A 21,043-nucleotide genomic window follows, 5' to 3' on the forward strand; every position below is an offset into this window, starting at 1 on the left:
AAATACAGATCAATTATTTGGTTTCAAAAATTATTTGGTTCAAATAAATATTTATTTTGATAATAGTCAATTAACCCATTATTTGAATAAAATAAATTTTTTTCAGTGTAACAAATAATTAATCATTATTAAATAATAATTATCAAGAAAGAATACTTCTTGGTAATAATTATTTTTATAATTATTATAACTTTACTGATAATTAATTATTTAGTGATAATTATTTACTGATAAATAATTATTAGCTGATTATTAATTATTTAATTGTTGATAATTATTATTTATTGACATTAGTAAATCATTATTATTACTCTTCATTAGTACTGATTATTTATTGATACTCATCATTTATTCACTGATACTTATTGTATTTATTTATTGATACTCATAATTGATTTATTGATATTAATTACTTATTTGTTACTCATTACTTATTTATTGATACTAATTGTTTTTTAAAATTATTATTTATTTTCTAGTTATTTTTCCTTTTTTTCAATAATTAGTATACTATTTAGTTTTTTAATTATATTTTCTTTTATATTGCAAATTTTTATTTATAGTAAAATAAAAGATTGAAAATTTTTTTTTACAATTTTCATTTTGATTTTAAAATATTTTTCATTAACAATAGAATTGAAAGGATTTTTTTTTAAATGTAATTTTTTTTAAACATTGAAATAAAATTCAATGTATGTATGTATTAATTGTGAAAAAATTTATTGAAAACTTTTGTTTAAATTTTTATTTTTTTTTGATTTGCTTTGTTTATATATGAAAGAAATTTTAAATAAAGTGAATTGTAATCGAATGAATCGTTTTCAATAAACTCTCGGTATGTTTCAGGTAAATTCGCAGTAGAATTAATATGTTTCGTACGCACACTTTTTTAATTAAATCACACAAGCTTTCGTTCAATGTTATTCTCATTTTTTGTTTTTTTTTAATTTTTTTTTTGTTTTGTGTTGTAAAATTTGAACAAAATATAGTATTGAAAATATGAGATGAAAAAAAAATATTAAATGCAAGAGAATAGAATTTTTTTTTCACCTTAAAATGAATTCTTTGTAATAGTAAAAAATTTCAAATTTTATTTTTAACTTATATATGGGAGAATGTAATTGAATTTCACGAGTATGAATATGAAATTTTTAAGCTTTCCTTGATGAGCATTGACGTACATATATTTATATAAAGCGTATCAGTAGGGGCTTTGTATTATATTTTAATTCAAAAATTTTTTGAAATAATTTCTTTCATTTAATAACTAAAATATGGACGGATATTTAAATTGATTGTAAAATTTTTATATTGTAGAGATTTGGAAAATTATATTCTCTCCAAAAAAATGAGTTTTATTTTCAATGATAATTATTTTAAATATATTTTTGAAAAAGGATTTGTGTCAGTGAAAAAATGATGAAAAAATAAAGTTGATGATAATAGTAATGGAAAGAAAAAAAAGAAGTATTTTATTGTTGAGAGTAATTACATTTAAACAAAAAGTTATTTTATGTTTGTGATTTTTCTTTTATCTCCTCGACAATTAGGTTTTAAAAACAATTAATTCGTGGGTGAGAACAAAAATCTGTTTACTTTTCAATTTGTTTTTTTTTTTTTTTTTTTTTTCATTTTTATTACATCATTCGTTTTGTTTTAAAGATTGATCTTTGTTTTGCGACTCGTTCTAAAAGAATTAAATTTAGTTACACTTTGTAAAATGTCTCTTTTCTCCGATAAAAAAAAAGAATGAAGAGAGAAAACATCTTGTTTGAAAATTCAATTAAATTTGTCTTTCAACTCAGTAAACAAAATTTTCAAAGACGAATGAAGAAAGTGCAAAAGAAGATCTTTGCGGTTGAAATGAAGCGGTAAATATTGACTCAAAGTATTCGTCGACAATTTTCTTTTTCATTTCCTTATACAAATCAAACAAAATGCCATATACATAATTTCATTAGGAAAATTTAATTTTTATTTAAAATAGAAAAAATTAATTATAAATATTTAAGTAAATAAATTTGAAAAATTAAATTAAAATTTTTTCCAATGATATGGGAAATGAATACGTTGAAAACAAAATTGAAAAGTAGATTGTTTTAAAAATTAAAATGCTGATCCTTGAGAAACGAATGAATAATAGTGATTAAAAATGAAGTTGAAAAGAGGCAATATTTAAAATTGATAGATATATGCGCGAGAGAAATGTGGCGGAGAATAGAGAGAATGGGATATAAATCCAATTTAATGGGGAGTCGCACAATTATCAGCTTGCGTTTGCAAACTATGGAAATAATTTGTTGGGAACATGATTGTATATGCGCGGTACAATTATGTGATATGTCAGCCGCAAATAAATTTATTACCAACTGAAACAATATAATCGGTTTTTCAATTCTTTTTTATTTTTTTTTTAATCTTTTCATTTAACGCATTCCCAATTCGATCAGAGTTCAAAATTCCTTGTATGGATAATAAATTACATTCATATATAGATATAGATATAGCGAATAGCTGTCTGTGATAAATGGCGGTCATTTTTAGTTTGATAAATTAAAAAAGTTTTCCATAACAGATTTTTATTCTTTGTTCGTCTCGAGAGTGACGGAAATGGAAACTTATGTTTTACACTTTTGCCATGTGTCTCATGTCATTTTTCTTTTATATATATATATATTTTTTTTTTTTTCGCATTTCTTTAAAAAAGATAAAGTTGGCAAAAAAAAGTTTAAAAAAATATGTAAATAAATAGAAAATAAAATTTTTTGATTTGTTATTATATAATTGGAATGAATTGAATAATGGTTTGGAATTTAAATTATTCACACGTGAAATGTTATCGAACGATTTTAATTGGAGTACCTATTGTTTAAATGAATTTTAATTCTCACGCAACGGGACTTTTTTTTAATATCACTTATTGTTTACGATATCACATATATTTTACATAGTTTCGTATAATTCGATAATCGATCTAATTTTTTTTTTTTTATTTCTCGAATTGCTTTGGTTTTTTTTCTCCATTTCAGTGACTCACGTTTTTTTCGCTATTATCAATTTTTTAAATTATTTTACGATCATTATTATATACTTATAAAATGTGTGAGTCCTTAATGTTTCCTACCGTTGTCGAAATGGTGATTTGTAAACCAGCATCTGAAAATGGAAAAAAAAATTATTAATTGATTGTCGATAATTAATTATTATTGTTTTATGAAAAGTTTATAGAGAAACTTTTCTCATGAGACAAAAAAGATTTTAATATTATATGAAGTATATGAAGTTCGATTATCCAGGAAACAAAATAAATAGTATGGAAATTACAAATTCAAAGAAAGTAATTAAATCAAGTTCAATACACTCATTTTTTTCGTTTTTTCGAATACAAATTTTTTTTTTTTTATTGATTTTAGAATATTTTCAAATTTTTTTAAATATATTAAAATTAATACTATTTTATTTTTGAATTAATCGAGTTTATAAAAAAAAGAAAATTTATACTTAAAACAGTTGAAATTAAATTAGTGTCAGACAATTTTTAGATGTATTATTCCCCAAAGATTGGGAACATTTTAAATTGCCTCTCACCTATCGAGAAGTTTTTACTCGAGGGCGCGAAAGAGTCGTTAAGGTATAGCCATGTTTCGTGAGAAAACAAGAAAAAAAAAATTTTTACCACGTAGCACCTTCGTTTTTTTTTAAAGACTGTGAGAAGGATCTCGACAAAAAAGTGACTTCAAGCTCGAAAATGTAATTTTCAGTTACATAAAATATTTTCCATTTATCTTATAAAATTTCATAAAAAAAAATTTTTTTCCAATAATTTTTTTTCGAAGTATTCTTTTAATTTATATTTTTTTTATTAACATTGTTCTTTCTTCTTTTGCTTGTTGTTTTTTCACATATTATCAAGTCTTTTATCGTTGACACTTGCGATATTTCAGAAAAAACAAAAAAAAAAAAGGAAAGAAATAAAAAAAAAATTGTGAACTTAAAGTGACATATGAATGGAAGCGAATAATCGAAAACGAATTCGTAGGGCGTTGACTCTTATCTAGTAAATGTTTGATTTGACAGCCCAATTCTCAAAGAATATCTCCTTTAGTTTCATTCGCCCTATCTTTATTGTCGTTTTTTTTATACGTCTCACCGTAAATCAATCGTTAGAGCCCGAAAAATTTCTTCTTCAGATATATATATAGAAAAAAAAATAAAAATAAATGAATAAGGCGAGAAAAAAACGAGATGATCGGAATAGAAATCTTTATATATATGTAGCTATTAATTGTGTGGTTTGAGAATTTATATAAGATGTAATCGTGTCGATTTTTTTTTCATCTCTTTCTATACGATTTTCTGCTTTTTATGCAGTTTTCATTAAATTTTTTTTTTAATGTCGATTTTCTGCTATTAACAGTAGTTTTTTCATAACTCTTTGAAAACCCGCGCGCGGAAAGTCGAGACCGAGTTTTTAGTGGACGATTTCTTTTTTTTTTGGAGCTTTTAGCTTCAAGAGCAAAATGAAAATAAGAAGAGAGAGAAAGAGAGAGGATAAGCAAAAAGTTTGAAAAAATAAAAGTTGAATTCATCCATTTGATGGGCGGCATACTTTTAATTTTCCGCTTTTTGCTTATTTTTTTTTTTAAATCCCTTTTCCCTTTTTTACCACTATATAAGTCGAGGAAAAGTCAGTCAGCTTAGGTTTCGGCTTTTATAAGTTATCGAAAAAAAGTTCATATTTTTTTAATTAGAGAAATTCAACTTTTTTATTTCAATGAGAAATTAAATAAAGTTTTTTTTATAATATGTAAATTTATGATAATTTCTGAAATTTATTCTATAATTTAAAATAGAAATTTAGCAAAAATTAAAAATTGTAAAAAAAATATTTTTATTAAAAATATTTATTGAATTAATTTATATTTTTAATAAACAAATATCAATTGAGATATAATATTGATTTAAATGTTAAAATTGCTCATGAATCGTTTAGTGCACGATAAACTTGGCTTGAGGTGACGGTCACAAGAAGTTCTCGGTTTACTAATTAGTCTTGATTACGTAATGTCTTTGAATTGGAGAACCCAACAAAACAGTTGAAACTAAACTTGGAATGACACTGTTCTTGTCGTATTGGTCATATCAGTTTAATTGTCAAGCAACGTTAACGACCCTTTAGAATAGAACTTGTGTCAGTCTCACAGTATTGTGCAACGACAGCTGTGAAACAAACTCGAGACTCAGTTCGCAAAGAAAGTTCTTTTGAGTGACAGGATAAATTTCAAGCTCAATATATAATAATATAGAATATATTTCAAATTTGAAATTTTATTTTAGATTTTAGTTTTTTTATTTAAAAAAAATATTCAAAAATTCTTCTTTTTTTTTGTCTTTACTTGACTGAAATTACATATGTCTGACTAAAATCGATTTGTACTACTGAGAAAAAAATTATAATCGTTTAGAAAGTCTGACTAAATATTTGTTTGTACTACTTAGAAAATTAGTAAATTTTCTTAAAAGTTTGACTAAAGTTTGACTTGTACTACTGATAAAATAAAAAATAGCTTAAAAGGCTGATGAAATATTGACCTATACTACTGAGAATGAATAGAAACGTTTAGAAGGGTTTTAAACTTACTTTTACTACTGTTTTTATATTTTATTTATTGTGTCTGACCAAAACCGACTTGAACTACTGATAAAATTACAAAAAAAATAACGGTCTGATGTAATATTTACTTCTACTACTTATTTTCTATAATTAAGTCGAACTAAAATTAATTTAATTTTCAAAATAAAAAAATTGGAAAGTCTGACGAAACATTTACTAGTATCACTGACAAAATTACTGACAAAATTTAAGAAATTTCACTAAACATTTATTTTTACTACTGATAAAATTGAGACAAATAGAAAGTATGACTAAATATTTACTTGTACTACTGAAAAATAAAAAGTCTTATTAAATATTGAAATTATAATTTTTTAAAAATCTGATTAAATATGTATTGACTTGTACTAGTGATAAAATAAAAAATTAGAGACTGACTTAATATTTACTTGTACTATTGATAAAATAAAAAATTAGAGTCTGACTAAATATTGACTTGTATTACTTAGAAAATTACAATTTTTTAAAACGTTTGACTATACATTGACCTGCACTATTGATAAAATTGAAAACGGTAAAAAAATGTCTGACTTAATATTTAGTAGTACTACTGAAAAAACAAAAAGTCTGATTAAATATTGACCTGTACTACTGAAAACAATACAAGCGTTTAGAAAGCCTGACTAAATATTTTCTTATACTACTTATAAAATCATAATTTAAAAAAATCTGACTAAATATTAAATTGTACTACTGATAAAATTGAAAATAGTGAAAAAACATCTGACTGGAAATTGATATGTATTACTGACAAAATTACAAATGTTTAGAAAATCTGACTTAATATTTACTTGTACTACTATTAATTTTTAACATAAAAAAATTAAAGAGTCTGACTTAATATTTACTTGTACTACTGAAAAAATAGAAAATAAAAATTAAAGAGTCGGACTATATATTTACTTGTACTACTGAAAAAAAGAAAATAAAAACTAAAGAGTCGGACTAAATATTGACTTGTACTACTGAAAAAATAGAATATAAAAATTAAAGAGTCGGACTAAATATTGACTTGTACCACTTAAAAAATAACAAAAATTTTAATATTTTGGAATTCTTGTTAATTTAATAAAAAAAATAGTAAATCCCAGTTTCAGTCAGACATAATTCGTGTAGATTTAGTAAATTTAAAAGTGAGAGTAAAAGTTAGTTTCATTTATTATTATAACAGATGTAACTTTACTATTAGTAGTAAAAATAAATTTTAGTCAGACGCCATCCCTGATGGTTTGAGATGACACAATGTTTGAGGTTTTGTCAGTCATGAAGTTCGAGATAAAGTTCAATTGAGCATAAATTTTCAAGATTATGTCAAAAAAATACATAATATCTATATATAGCAAGGACATAAATTTAAAATAAATATGACAAAAATGAATTTTAAGCTAAAATGGTGACTTTGCAGAATTATATATATATATATTTGGGAAGATTTATTATAAATTTTTTGAAAAATGTGGTTTAAATGGAGTTTCTTTATAGTTGAGGAGCACATACGGAAGCTTAAAATCCAATAAGGGCTTTATGTGCCAGCGAAGCGTGACTCGATATGTTGACGTAGTGTGTAAGCTGCATAAATTAGATGATCCTAAATAGAGAGCACATTCATTCAAAAGATATAATGTGTTCTTTGACCTATTAAAATTTCTTTCACACAAACATAGGAATAATTTTTTTTTAAATTTTGTTTGTTATAAAAAACTCATTATGTAATTATAAAGTTTTTTTTCGTATTATTAAAACATATACTGGTTTCTATTATAAACAAAAAAAGTAAAAACAAAATCAATAATAATTCATTAGATTCAATATATATTTTCCATCAATTTATTTGTTAAAATTTAATTACTAAAGCACTTTTATTGCTTTCTTATATGCAACGGACTTTGAAATAAGGTTTCCAAGTGGTATAAACTAACTTTGGTCAGACAGGCGATAAAATCTGTTTCCTTAGTTTATTTTAGAATGATTGATTTATATTTTTGATTTTAAATTACTTTGTTTGTATTTCCAAACAGTAAATCACAGCTAATTAGATTTTTGAAATATTTTTTAACAAAATTTTAAAAAGGGTCAATAATTTTTATTTTGCAATTTTCAATGAGATAAAATAAGTTATAAAAATATTTTACATTTTTTTTTATAATGTACTAAAATTATGAAATGTGATTTTATTTTTTTTTAGAGCCTTATAGAAATCTTTATTGATATTTGCATATTTAGTGCAATATAAATATGAAATTATTGTTATAAAAAATTTAGTGGTTTATTTTGCATTTTGCATCGAACTCTCTTGGAATTTTTCTGTAAAATTTTAAATAATCACAGTATTTATTAAGTAGTATAAATCCATTTTTGTCAGACATTTGTTTTATTTTACATTTTGTTGCATTTTAAAATTTTATTATAAAATTTGTTGGGAAAATTTTATGTTTAATATATGTATAGGAATGCAGTAAATTTCCTCATCAAATTAATATAGAAATTTTGGGTATTTTATACAGAAATGAAGTAAAATTAATTTGTAAATTAATGGAGAAAATTCAGAAATTTTGATTTATGAAATGAATATAAAACAAAATTTATATATCATTTTGATTTAATAAAGCAGTTTAAAATTAAATATCATATTTAATTTGCTTTAATAAAACAAAATACCTTTAAAATTATTCTGTATGTTATTACCTTTATTAATTTATTAATTGGATTTTAGAAGTGAATTTTAAAGTTTATTCTTGGATTTTTTAGTAGTATACTTTTTTTTTGTTTTTTTGGCCTTAATTGAAAGAAAGAAGAACCTCTTGAATTTTTCATTACAATAACAAAACCACCAACATTGTTGAAAATAAAGTAGGTACTTTTAAAGAAAGAGGGTTTATTGTCAATGGAGAAAAAATATTTTTTTTTTTTAAATTTAGACAATTCTTTTGTTTTAAGGATATAAGTTCAAAAAAATTTTTTTTTGTAATTCTATTTGTAAATATTTGTGCTAATTTTTGAAATATTTAATTTAATTTAATTTTTTGCTTTTAAATTAGAAAATTTTTCTATTTAAACCACTTAAAAAGTGTTATTTAGTGGAAAATTACTTGCGAATGATGAGAAAAATGTCACATCATTCATCAAAAAAAAAAAAAAAAAGGGGTACAATAGAATGAGGTCGCAATATATATATATATATATATCTGAAGGGTATGAAATTGGCAGAAAACAGACATCTCAAGGTTGAGTGACAGGTATTTAAAAAAATTTTCAACCAAAAATGAGCTTGGAAAGATGTATAAAAGAGAATGAAGATAAAATGAATAAGTGAGTCAAATTTCATAATTATATATTCTCCTCTATATGAATTTTAGGTTATTTTATAGTATAAAACCATTTTTAATTTACTGTTTTTTTTTGTCATTTTTTTAATTACAAATTGATTTTTTTCCAAATAAGAAAACCTTGGACTAATTATATTCTCGGGCTTTTGATAAAGAGGTTCAATCTCTTATTTTTCCCTTTTTGCAGCCAATGTGAGTTTTTGCGGTTTAGCTTTATTTTCCCTCTTTTACTTTTTCTTGGACCTTTTTATTTTCTCCTTTTGTAATTGCTGGGGAAAAAAAAGTTCGACCTTAAATTATTCTCAATTTAGCATTGAAAATCGCATTAATTTGTGATAATAAATATAATATATATATAGGGGTATAAAAATTTACGAACGTGAGGAAGAAATTTGCGGTTAAAAAAAGCTTTTTTCTCTCCCCTTGCTAAAGCATATATATTTTTTGTAAGAGGTAAAAATAATATTTACATCATAAACCAAAATCTAATATAATATCCCTCTGGGTGTTTCTCTCACATGCTTTTGCAAAAGTTTCTCATCGCAAAGTCACATCACGCGCTGTGACATGTTCGTCAATATTGTTCTTTTTTTTCCTGATAATTTGTATATTTTTCAATTTTTTTTTCTACTTTATTATAATTTATGAGCTATTTGTTTTTTTTTTTTTTTTTTGTAATTTTCTTATTATTTGTCAATTTAATACTCATGAAGGGAAAAGAGTAGATATAAAATGATAAATTCCAGAATAATGAGCAATTTTATGTGTATATAAAAAGAAAAATTTAAGACAAAGTATTACTCTACTTCAACTAAGAATTAATTTTCCTATGAAAAATATTCTTATAAAATAATAATAACAAAGGACACAATTCTTTGAGGAATTTTTTTTTAATAAAGCTGTTTTTAAATTCGATAAAAATGGAGAAAAAAAAATATTTTCAGGAAAAATGTTGCTTTTTTACGCCAAAAAAAAAAAAATATATATGAATCTGTTTGTATATAATATGAAGTTTCAAAAATAATATTCGCACAGTTTCGAGTTTGTTATGTTAGGCACGTATATAAGAAAAGGCGAAAAATAAATCAAGCAGCAAAGAGAAAACGTGACAGTAAAAATTGATTCGATATAAATGGGCAAAATGTAAATAGAAAAAATTATAATACGATACAAAACAGTGATTTTCGGTTGTTTCACAATGTTCACTAAACAAAATAAATTAAAATGTTTCATAAAAGTATGTCAAGAAAAAAAAATCACATAAGGAAGTTACAATATAAAATAGAAATTGGAGAAAATAGATATATAAATTGAAGGATAGAAATCAGCAGGAAGTGAAAAAGGAAAGATAAATCGAATCAGACACAGGATTTATATATGGAAAACTAATTCTCTTTTGTGATACAATTTTTCTTTTTTCTTTTTTTTTGCTCGTAAAAATAGATTCCTTTAAATAGTAATTCGCGTTGTTTTTTTTTTATTCTCATTCTCTCGTCGAGAGATCTCTCGGGAGAGGAAAAATTTGTTGGAAGGGTCATCCACAAAAAGGAGTTTCATTTGCTGCCCTCGGGCAATTCAGAGTTTACGGACAGTTTATTGTATATACATGTTTATACATATACATACAATGTCAAGAAAAACTCGAATTGTATAATATTATTTTTCTGAGTATAAAAGACTTTAAAATTTCTTTCGAGAAGTAATATTCACTTTTTACATAATTAATAGTTTTTAATAAAGAAAAAAATTGAAATTGGAATTTATTTTTTTTTTTTTAAATAGTTTTGCGGCTTTGTGGGGAAATCGAAGGAGTTTTTTTTTTAGAACACTCTTTTCAAGAGATGAGATTATAGCACGTGGTTTCTGGGGGAGTTCATTTTCCATTAAACACAAACTTGCAACGATGTTCTCTCTACTCAAACTCTATACTATTTCTAATTAAGATCATGAAGGTACAAGTAATTGCTCTATGAAAGGAAGTTAACAGTTCGACTTTCTAAAGACGTTCAGTCGAGAAAGTGGATTTCAAACGACCAAGACGCAGTGTCTACAGACAGGAAAACAGGATAATTTTAATTGCTTATAAGATTTATTTCTCGATAAATTTTGCACCTAGAGGAAAATATAACTTTTATACTCTTAAAAAATTCTTTTTTAATAGTCTCAAAAAAAAGGTAGAAATTTTAATTTTTCATTTCTAATTTAAAAATTCGTTTAACATTAAAAATTAATTTTAATTTTTTAGTTTTGAATTTGCAATAATGGTTATAGAAAATTGGAAAATTATGGTTCAGAATAATATTCTTATGTTTCAGAATTTTATTCTGATTTTAGTTTTCTTTTTTCTACACTTTGCAATTCATTTTCATAATATATTGCTCCTTTTGTGAAATGTATCTTATTTTCTTTAAAAAAAAACAAAATAATGTTCAAGCACAATTTACTTAGACACAAGATTACAGACAAGGCGCGTTGGAAATTCACGTTTCTCGTGCAACACATTTGTTATAGGTGTGTTAAATAAATATTCATGATGTAGTGATTTAAAAAACATTGGAATATTTCAAGTTTGCTTAACTCACACCAAACATCTAATTTTACTTCAATCACGCCATCCAATAAAGCTATTAAATTTTTTTTATTTTTTTGCACACCGTGAATAATTTTTCAATTTCATTTTTTCTACAATAAAAAAAGCGATAAAAGAATATAATTTTTCCTCTTATTTAAAAATATATTTATATAAAAATTGGCAGGAAAAAAAGCTAACAAATAGTTTGAAATAGGAAAAAATAAAAATAAAATGCATAGAAATTTTGTAGAAAATTGTTGAAAATTGCCAGACGAGAATTGTCGAAGAAAAGGATGAATATATAGTAATTTGATGGTTCATAGTTTATATCAAATAAAAAGGAGGAAAAGAACAAAAAAAAGGGACTAAGAAAATATTACCTGTGATAAAAATTGAGTAAATAAAATTGAATTAAAAATTTTTTTTTAGAAAAATATTTACAAAAAGATAATACAGAGTACATATATAAATATTGATATTTTTTTCAGAAATTGTTAGAAATGAGATAAAATCAAATATTTTCCAGATAAATAAAGAAAGTTCAAATATTTCCCATATAAATGTATTCAAAACAACTGATCAGAAAATCTGAGACGGAAAAATCTCATTTTCTACCGGCATGGAAAATAAGAATTTTCTCTGTGAGGAGAAAACGAGGGACGAAAAAGATAAAACGCCCATAGGAGTTTAGGTCGATTAGATATGTAAAATTGATTTGCAGTTCTTTTACACTTGAGCACATTTCCATGATAATAGTTTTTTTTTTATTTATAATAATTTTTCAGATAAGAATAATTCTCTCTCTCTCTTTCTCATATTTCCGAGAAAATATCTTTTTTCATTTTATATAAAAATGTAAATTAAATAGTTTATATAAATATTGGAGAGAATTTTTTCTTTTTGTAGAAAACAGAAAATAAATATTCAAAAATTTTTTTCTTTTATCATCTTTGGCTTCCGGGCGTTGCCGATTTGTCGAATTTTCAATAAATTACAGCAGAGACAAAAATTTAAATTAATGAGAAAAAATTCCTTCATAAATTGTCTCGTTTGTAAAGATATTGAAAAAATAATAGAAAATTCTATTTTTCTAATACAAAAACTAATATTGTATTTTTATATATATATTTTTTTTTATTGAAACATCATTTTCTTTATGTTTTATCAAAAAAATTTTTCACGACTCGGATCCCGGAAGCTATAAAGACTCACCCTATAAAATGTCACCTGTACTAGCAGCCCTTGTTGTTCTTGTTGGTGGTCCAAGCCGATGATGTGGATCCAGTCGTGATCTGCAATAGATGATTTTTCTGAAGGCTTTTCGAAAATTTTCACTAAGAAATGCATACAGAAATGGATTGACACAGCTGTTGGTATAGGCGAGCACGTGACTTGCAATTTGCATCATGATCGTTGCTGTCGTCAAAGGATATTCGCCCACTGACTTGATCACTAAAATCAACTGAAATCAAATATTTGTTCATAATTAGTAGATATCAGTAAAGAATCTTTATATAGGAATAAAAGAAAATTTTACTTTGCGACTAAATTTTTACATATAAAAATTCGATGTGGATTTTTTAATATAAAAAAAAAAATTAGCTTAACTCTTTTTGTTTTTTTTTTTAATTTTCGAAAATGAAATAATTTATCTAAAATAATATTTGAGATGAAAATTTAAAATTTTGTGTATTGAAGATATTTTTGGAATTTTATACCTGTGAAAATCCCGAGTTTTATTTTTATATTGAAATACAAAGCCGAAGGTCATAAAATTCCAAAAGATTAGTCAATCAGTTGCAATTTGTGTATTGACCTGTTAAGACGTGTGGTAATGAAAATTTCGCTGCTTTAAAATATTTAATTTTTGTATCGTCTAGTATTAATCGTCTTTTGTTTTTTTTCAGATTGGAAGTGCAGTATTTCGAATTCGCGAGCTAAAAAATTTAAGAGTGTGTTAAACCTTTTTTTCGTAAATTATTTCCTCCGGGAGTGTTCGAAATTTTTTAAAATCGCGATCGCTTAAATCTTTTTGTAACTATAGTATTTTGTTTCTTAAAATTTTTAATTTTCGGGAGTGTTCGAAATTATTAAAATCGCAATCGCTAAATAAAATTTTGTTTGCAAAAATACTTTCGGGAGTGTTCGAAATTTTTTAAAATCGCGTGTGTTTTCAGCTTATCTTATCGGCCAAAAAAAGGATACATCGTGTCACATAACATCGCTACAGGCTAAGGTAAGCGATAATTTTTTTTTTAGCAATTTAAAATCAAAAACATATAATTTTTTTGTACCTAAAAATAGGAAAATTGAAAAAAATATCACCCCGCCTATAATTTAAATATTTAATTTAATATTAAAAATTTATTGTTGATGGATACACGCTTGAATGCATTATTGTCAGATAATGTGTCAGACATGTCCGATGCAATCGGGGGAATATTTTGATAGATGTTGAACGCTTCACTGGCAGGTGTAATGTGTCTTATATATGCAAATGTGGAGTTTAGAGGATTTGATTTGACATTTGTGTATATAAAGTGGAAGATATGGAAAGGTGTGCTTATATGTTCATTATAATTGCCAATGTTGTTAACTATGGGAGTACATTTGTTACAAACTATGCTTCGTTGTTAATCCCATCGTCTATGGTTCAAATATGCTGTTACTAATCGAGAAATAGTGAAATCCCACGTTCGAGATTCATGTCATGCCACGATATAAACTCTCCCCGAAGGATTCCCTCTCGAAAACTTTCATCAAAACTTGCATCTAAACTTGATTCAATAATATAATATCCGGCATTGATGCGAGATGAAAGATATTTTATCCATAAGTGATTATTAATAATTAATTGATTTAATCATTTAATAAGGATCAAAATTTACAACAGTAATTATCAATATTAATTACATCAAGAATTTCGAAAATTAATTCTTGAGATTCTCAATTATTCAAAATTTAATTAACAATTTTATATAATAACTGAGAAAAAATGTATTTGATTCAAATATATCGATCTTGACTATTATCAAATAAATATTTATTTGTATTAAATAATTAATACAATTATTAAATTAATACAAATATAATTTTGTTTCAAATAGAGAAATTATTGGTTCAAATACATTAATTAAATTATCTGGTTTCAAAAATTATTTGGTTCAAGTAAATATTTATTTGATAATAGTCAAGTAACCGATTATCTGAATGAAATAATTTTTTTTTCAGTGTATTATTATTATTATTATTATTATTATTATTATTATTATTATTATTTAATTTTAAAATATTATCTACCGATTAAAGTAAGAACTGAAAAGTTTCAAGTGAATATTTTAACAAATAAATGTTTTACAAACACTTTGAAAAAAGAAGAGAGAAAAAAAAACAAACATATGTTCCATTTCAGTTGAATTTTTCACTGCATGTGTGCGAGACACACTGAACAATTTACAGCCCAAAATAAATCCTTTCGGTATATATGTGTATAATACATAAAATAGATTTTACAAAACAGCTGAGATTCTCTTGTTCAATTTTCACACCTTTTTTTTCAAAAATTTTATAAATATATTTTATTTTAATTCTATATTTTTTATTTATAAAAAAAGCAAAACCGCTTCTTTATAAAGGAAAATTTTTATAAATGAAAAACAAATTTTTTCACGCGAATAAAACTTTTTTAAAAAATATTTAAAGATTAAATTAAAAATAATATTAAAATGATAAATGAGTGAAAATTCTTTTGTACGTAGAACCGTTATTCAAAGGAAAACAAATTTTTGTTTACCATATATGAAGGGAAGCATTCATTAAAAAACGATTGCATTTTATTAAAATAAATTATAGACGAAAGAAAAATTTTCTATAGAGTAAAACGAATCGTATAAATTGAACTTTTTTTTTTTTTATTTACAGAGAATAGTGTAAAGAAAGGAGAATAATTATGGTCTTTTGAAAATGAAGTAGATCTTTTAAAAGTGATTTACTTTTTCTTTCTTTTTTTTTTTTCAAACTTTTTATAGTTCCCATTGATGTTCTCGTTACTTTTTATGAGACTCTATTAACCGTATTAAACAAATGAGGTCTATTATCACTTATTAAAACAAATTACCCAACCCTGAATGCGTGTTTATATGCCAAACTCTCCTCACAACCTTTTAACTCCCTTAGTGTTTCAGCCCTTACTATGCATTAATTTCCGTCGTGATGTTTAATTTGCAACCCCAACACCTAACTTTTACCCCCTCAAAGTGTTATACATTAGAAACTTGCAAATGTGAATAAATATTTTTTTAAAATATAAAATGTAAATTAATGTGTGGGAAAAAAAATCCCTAATACTCTAAGAATATAAAAAAATTTATTTGATTTAAATAATCGATTTGATACAAATAAATATTTACTTGGACCAAATAATTGTTTATTTGTATTAAATAAACTGTATTTAAACCAATAATTTTTGTATTTGAACCAAATATTATTTAATTCAAATAATAATTATTTAAAAATATTTATTTTGATAAATAGTCAAGTAACCGATTATTATTTGAACTAAATAAATTTTTTTTAGTGTATAATTTTAATATTTTTAGTAAAAAAAAAAAGTAAACTTAGAATAAAAAAGAATATTAGTAGCGAAAGTCATTTTTAAGTCAGAATTAGTCGAAGCAGACACAAGTAGAATGAGTCAGTTTTAGTCAGACATGATTTAATTTCAAGTAATTTGGTATCAGTAGTAAAAGTCGGGCTTCGGTCAGACGAAAAGTTTATAATTTTGCCTAAAAAAAAAAATTTCCCAAAATTTAAATTTCCCTCTCTCTACAAAAAATGTTTAGGACATGTTTTGATAGGACTTACAGCATCCGAGGTACAGGACCAAAACTTTCGGTTCGTTTTATAATTGAAAAATTTAAATTTTCAATTCCTTTTTCGGTTTTTCATTATTGATGATTTGTTTTGTGATTCAATTTTTGAATTTTATCCTTTCGTGCTCTTCGATATATCCTTTCGGTAAGGAAAAAAAAAATTGAATCTATTTCTTTTTTTTTTTTTTACCTGAATTGGAAGCCAGCAAAATGCGAAAACTCCAACGACAACGACGACCAGTCGCGTCACTCTTTTTCTCCCTCGACGACTTTCTGCGCTGATTCGAGATCCTCGCCATAATCTCAACAGCATACAGATATAGAGACCTATTATAAGGGTCAGAGGCACAACGTAGCTCGATAAGAAAAATGACACCTGGAATAACGGCCAGTTAACATGTTGCAGTATTCGACACGCCGTCAGATTTTCCGACGACGAGATGTCCATTTCCTGTAAAATAAAATGAATCTGCATACATAAGAGAATGTCGTCACAACACTGAGATTATTTTTCACTTGTGTGTTCATATACTGAAAAAAATTTTTTTTTATTTCATTGAAATACTCCGTTATTTTACCATTATCAAATAAATATTTACTTGGACGAAATAATTGTAATTTAAATAATATTTTTATTTAATTAAATTGTATTTGTACCAATAATTTTTGTAATTGAAACAAATGCCATTTGACTCAAATAATAATTAATTAAAATATATTTATTTGATAACACCGTCCGACAAAATTTAACTTTTATTTTGACCCACAAAAAAATTTAACATTTTCGGAAACTAGGACCCAAAAAAAATACCCGTGTCTGGCCGTTTTGCTAGATCAAGTCGTTTGTGATTTTTAGGGGTGAAAACAGCCCAAATAAAAAGTGACAAGATATCTTTTAAAAATTATTAATATTTTATAAAACTTGGTATCTGGGGGTTTTCGGGGTCGCTGATTACACAGAAAATTAAAAGGCATTAAAATAAGCTGCAACGATTATTATTTTAATCCAATTTTGCTTATTTTAATACCAAAATGGATTAAAATAAGCAAAATTGGATTAAAATAAGAAGCGTTGCAGCTTATTTTAATGCCTTTTAATTTTCTGTGTATTAATCTGATGTCAGATTTTCAAAATTCAAAATGACGGATTCAATATGGCGGTCAAAATTTTAAAAAGTTATTAAATTTTTTTGTGGGTCAAAAATTGTGTCGGATGGTGTAATAGTCAAGTAACAGATTACTTGAATTAAATAAATTTTTTTCAGTGTAAGTGTTTATATTTATTTTTGTAAACATATAAAAAGGATTTATAAAAAATTAACAAAAATAGACTTTTTTGAATATTGAGAGTAATTTCAAAATAAAATAAAAAAAAAAATAATCTTTATTGTCGTTCACATGATTAACATTTATCAAAGTTAATTTTTCTTCGAAATTGATATTAATCGTATATAAAAAGTGGGTTAAAATGAATAAGTGCGCCCAAGTCATACTAGTCGTGTTACAAATTGCCATGTAATTTAAAAAAACTTTACATTATCTTTAAATAAAAATCAGAAACTAAAATTTTTCATTTGTTCGCGTTATATATTGGCCACGAGATACACAAAAATTTTATATATAAGAGAATTATTCAATTTTACTGAGATTTCTCCAAGTGAAATTAAATTTGTTTCTTGAAGACTGTAGATATAGATATTGAGATGAATGTAAAAGTCTTGAGAAGCAATTTGTATCCATTTATCGATTATGTCAGATCGCGTAGAACATGGGAACAATGAATTATTGCTATTGAAAGTTTAATTTATTAAAGAGAAGAAAAAGAAGAAATTTTTTTTACTCGCCGAAGAAAATTTGATCGTAATTTAATATGTCGGTCACGTTAAAAAAGACAAGAAAAAAAAAATGTTTAATATTGAAATGGAATTTAAGGGAAAATTAATTTTTATAGATGAATAAAAAAAAATTGAGGAATAATTTTTTTTTTTGTGTGAATAATTTAATTTTGTACGTTATGGATTCATGGCGAATTGGCTGTTGCAATGTATGATGATAAGAAACAAGAGACAGTTGAACAATGAAAGGGAGTTACGAAAAGACGTCTAAGCCAATGTGAACTTGGCAGGCGTACAAAATATTGTATTACATAGTAGATATCACTCACATAGTGTAAATGAGTCTTTTTGCTACATTATATATACCTCTTTGTGTCAGTTACAGAAAGGGTCATATTGAAATTTAATTTTCAAGTTCCATTGTTAATGTCGAGAATTTAATTTTGAATTAATTAAAATTTGCAGCCTGAATAATTGGAAAAATAGTTTTAAACTGAAAAGCTGTTTTTAACAATTAATAAATCTTAATAAAATTAATATTATCAAATTTTCCGATTCAGTACAATATTTAAAAAAAATTATTTTTTAATATTATTTTAAAGGTGCCACAGAAAATTAAAAGGCAAAAATAAGCTGCTATTATTTTAATCCAATTTTGCTTATTTTAATCCATTTTGGTATTAAAATAAGTAAAATTGGATTAAAATATTAAGCGTTGCAGCTTACTTTAATACCTTATAATTTTCTGTGTGTAATAAATTTTATATTTTTAGTTGTGTGGAAAATAATTTTTTTGAGATTCTTTTACGAGGCTAAGTATTTTTGAATTTTGAAATATTTTTTCTAAAGTATAGATGACTCACCTCGCCATGAATGATAAGTGCTGGTATTGAAACTGTTAGGATCACAGCCCATAGGATACAAATTGCAATAAATGCATGTGTCTCGGTCCTTACAGACATGGAAGCTATGGGATGTACCACCGCCAAGTACCTGCACATAGAAAAGTAAAGCAACTTTTATCAAAAAAGTTAATAACTTCCCTTTTTATAGAGAATAGAGCAATATAGATATAAAGAGAGACTTGGTGTATAGTTTAAAACTTTTAATGAACTTTCCTCACTTTTCTTCTGATTTTAAGTTTTATAACAAATTAAAATTTCACAACCGAAATAGTTTAAATATTTTAACCCCTCTATAAACAGATTGTTGACATATTTTTCTTTTAATATAAAAATTTATTCACTCTCGACAGAGAGAAATTTATATTTGAAAAGTTTTATGGAAAAAAAAAATAATTATTTTTTAATAAAAAAAAAACTTTTCTTTTGATATAAAAATATTTATCACTCTGGAATGAGAAATTTTTATTTTGAAAATTTTTGTCGAAAAAAAAAATGAAAGTAACTTTTACAAGTGTTGATGAATTTAGAAATAAATAAATAAAAATATTGTCTGACTGGGACTTGCGCTTTTACTACTGATATCAAAATTACACAAATCTTACAGCTTGTCTGACTGAAAATGGTATTTATTACTTTTACATACTAGAATTCAGAATTTTTTTTACTATTTTTCTAATAAAACTAAATGATTTGTAATTCTTCTGTCTCACTGAACACTGACTTTTACTACTGACAATAAAATTACACGCACTTAAATAAATGTCTGGCTGAAATTGACTTTTAATACTACTTATGGAGAACTTGGAAGAATTCAAAAAATTTATGATTTAATTTAATTTGCATTTCACACCTAGTACCAAATTGTATCATTAAAATTTACTTTTACCACTTATACAAGATTTACTAAAATTCAGAAAATTTTCAACTGATTTAAATTGTATTTTACTAGTTGAAATAAATTTATAAAAAATTATGTCTGACATGAAACTGACTTTTACTACTAATTTCAAAATTTTATAATTTTTAAATTTTTAAAAAAAATTTAGATTTGCAATTCGCAAAGTTTCGGTAGTATTTATTATTTCCCGTCTGTTGAAATAAATTTATAAAAATTATGTCTGACATGAAACTGACTTTTACTACAAATTTTAAAATTTTATAATTTTTAAATTTAAAAAAAAATTTTTAATTTGCAATTTGCAAAGTTTTGGTAGTATTTATTATTTCCCGTCTGACTAAAATTGACGTTTACTACTAATTTTAAAAAATTACAAAAACTTGAAAGTCTGACTGTAAATTTATTTTTACTACTTAAATAAATCAATAAAAAAAATTATGTCTAACTGACACTGACTTTAACTACTGATATCAAAAATTTAAAAATCTGTCTGACTGTAAACTTACTTTTACTACTGTCAATTTAATTACACGACGTATCTAAACATTTTTAAAAGAATTAAAATAAAAAAAAATAGAGTAAACATTTTTTTTTTTGATAAAATAATTAATTATTTAATTAAAGTAATAAAACGAGTATTTTTTTATTTTGGGCGATTTCTCTTTTTTTGTGTGGATTTATTTTAACTTGTATATGATGTTTCAAGCAAACTTAAAGGGATGTGTTTGTTCTTATATAGAGAAGAATGTTTCCAAGCTCTCTCATCTATCATGTAATTTTTCCTTTCCTCGATACTGATACGGAAGAAATAAGCGAAGGGAAAAAACAAGAAGAAAAAAAAGACATTGCCTATATCCTACATGAACATCGTTTGTGTTCTCAACTGAACACAAGGCTAATATATGTTCTCGGTTAAACTAGACAAATACCTCAAGAGTTTCTTTCGAAAATACAATTTTTTT

General features: G+C 24.5%; 1 protein-coding gene across 7 annotated transcripts in view; it reads right to left on the reverse strand.

Annotated features, from left to right (window-relative positions):
- LOC127281277 (allatostatin-A receptor-like) overlaps window positions 1-21,043 on the reverse strand; it is a 30,361-nt gene that overhangs the window by 6,027 nt on the left and 3,291 nt on the right. Inside the window, exons 2-5 of one of the 7 annotated variants that reach the window (XM_051304936.1) lie at window positions 19,142-19,271; window positions 16,634-16,912; window positions 12,800-13,034; window positions 3,125-3,156 (exon numbers count right to left, since the gene is read on the reverse strand). In XM_051304936.1, the coding sequence (XP_051160893.1) occupies window positions 3,125-3,156; window positions 12,800-13,034; window positions 16,634-16,912; window positions 19,142-19,271 (676 nt within the window). Of the gene's footprint in view, window positions 1-2,670; window positions 3,157-12,784; window positions 13,035-16,633; window positions 16,913-19,141; window positions 19,272-21,043 lie in introns of those variants that run through there. The other 6 variants (XM_051304918.1, XM_051304951.1, XM_051304927.1 and 3 more) reach the window with 6 other exon arrangements.

The sequence above is a fragment of the Leptopilina boulardi genome, unplaced genomic scaffold (genome assembly GCF_019393585.1).
Source record: "Leptopilina boulardi isolate dan_hultmark-lab unplaced genomic scaffold, ZJU_Lbou_2.1 LbouV2_112, whole genome shotgun sequence".
Lineage (NCBI taxonomy): Eukaryota > Metazoa > Arthropoda > Insecta > Hymenoptera > Figitidae > Leptopilina > Leptopilina boulardi.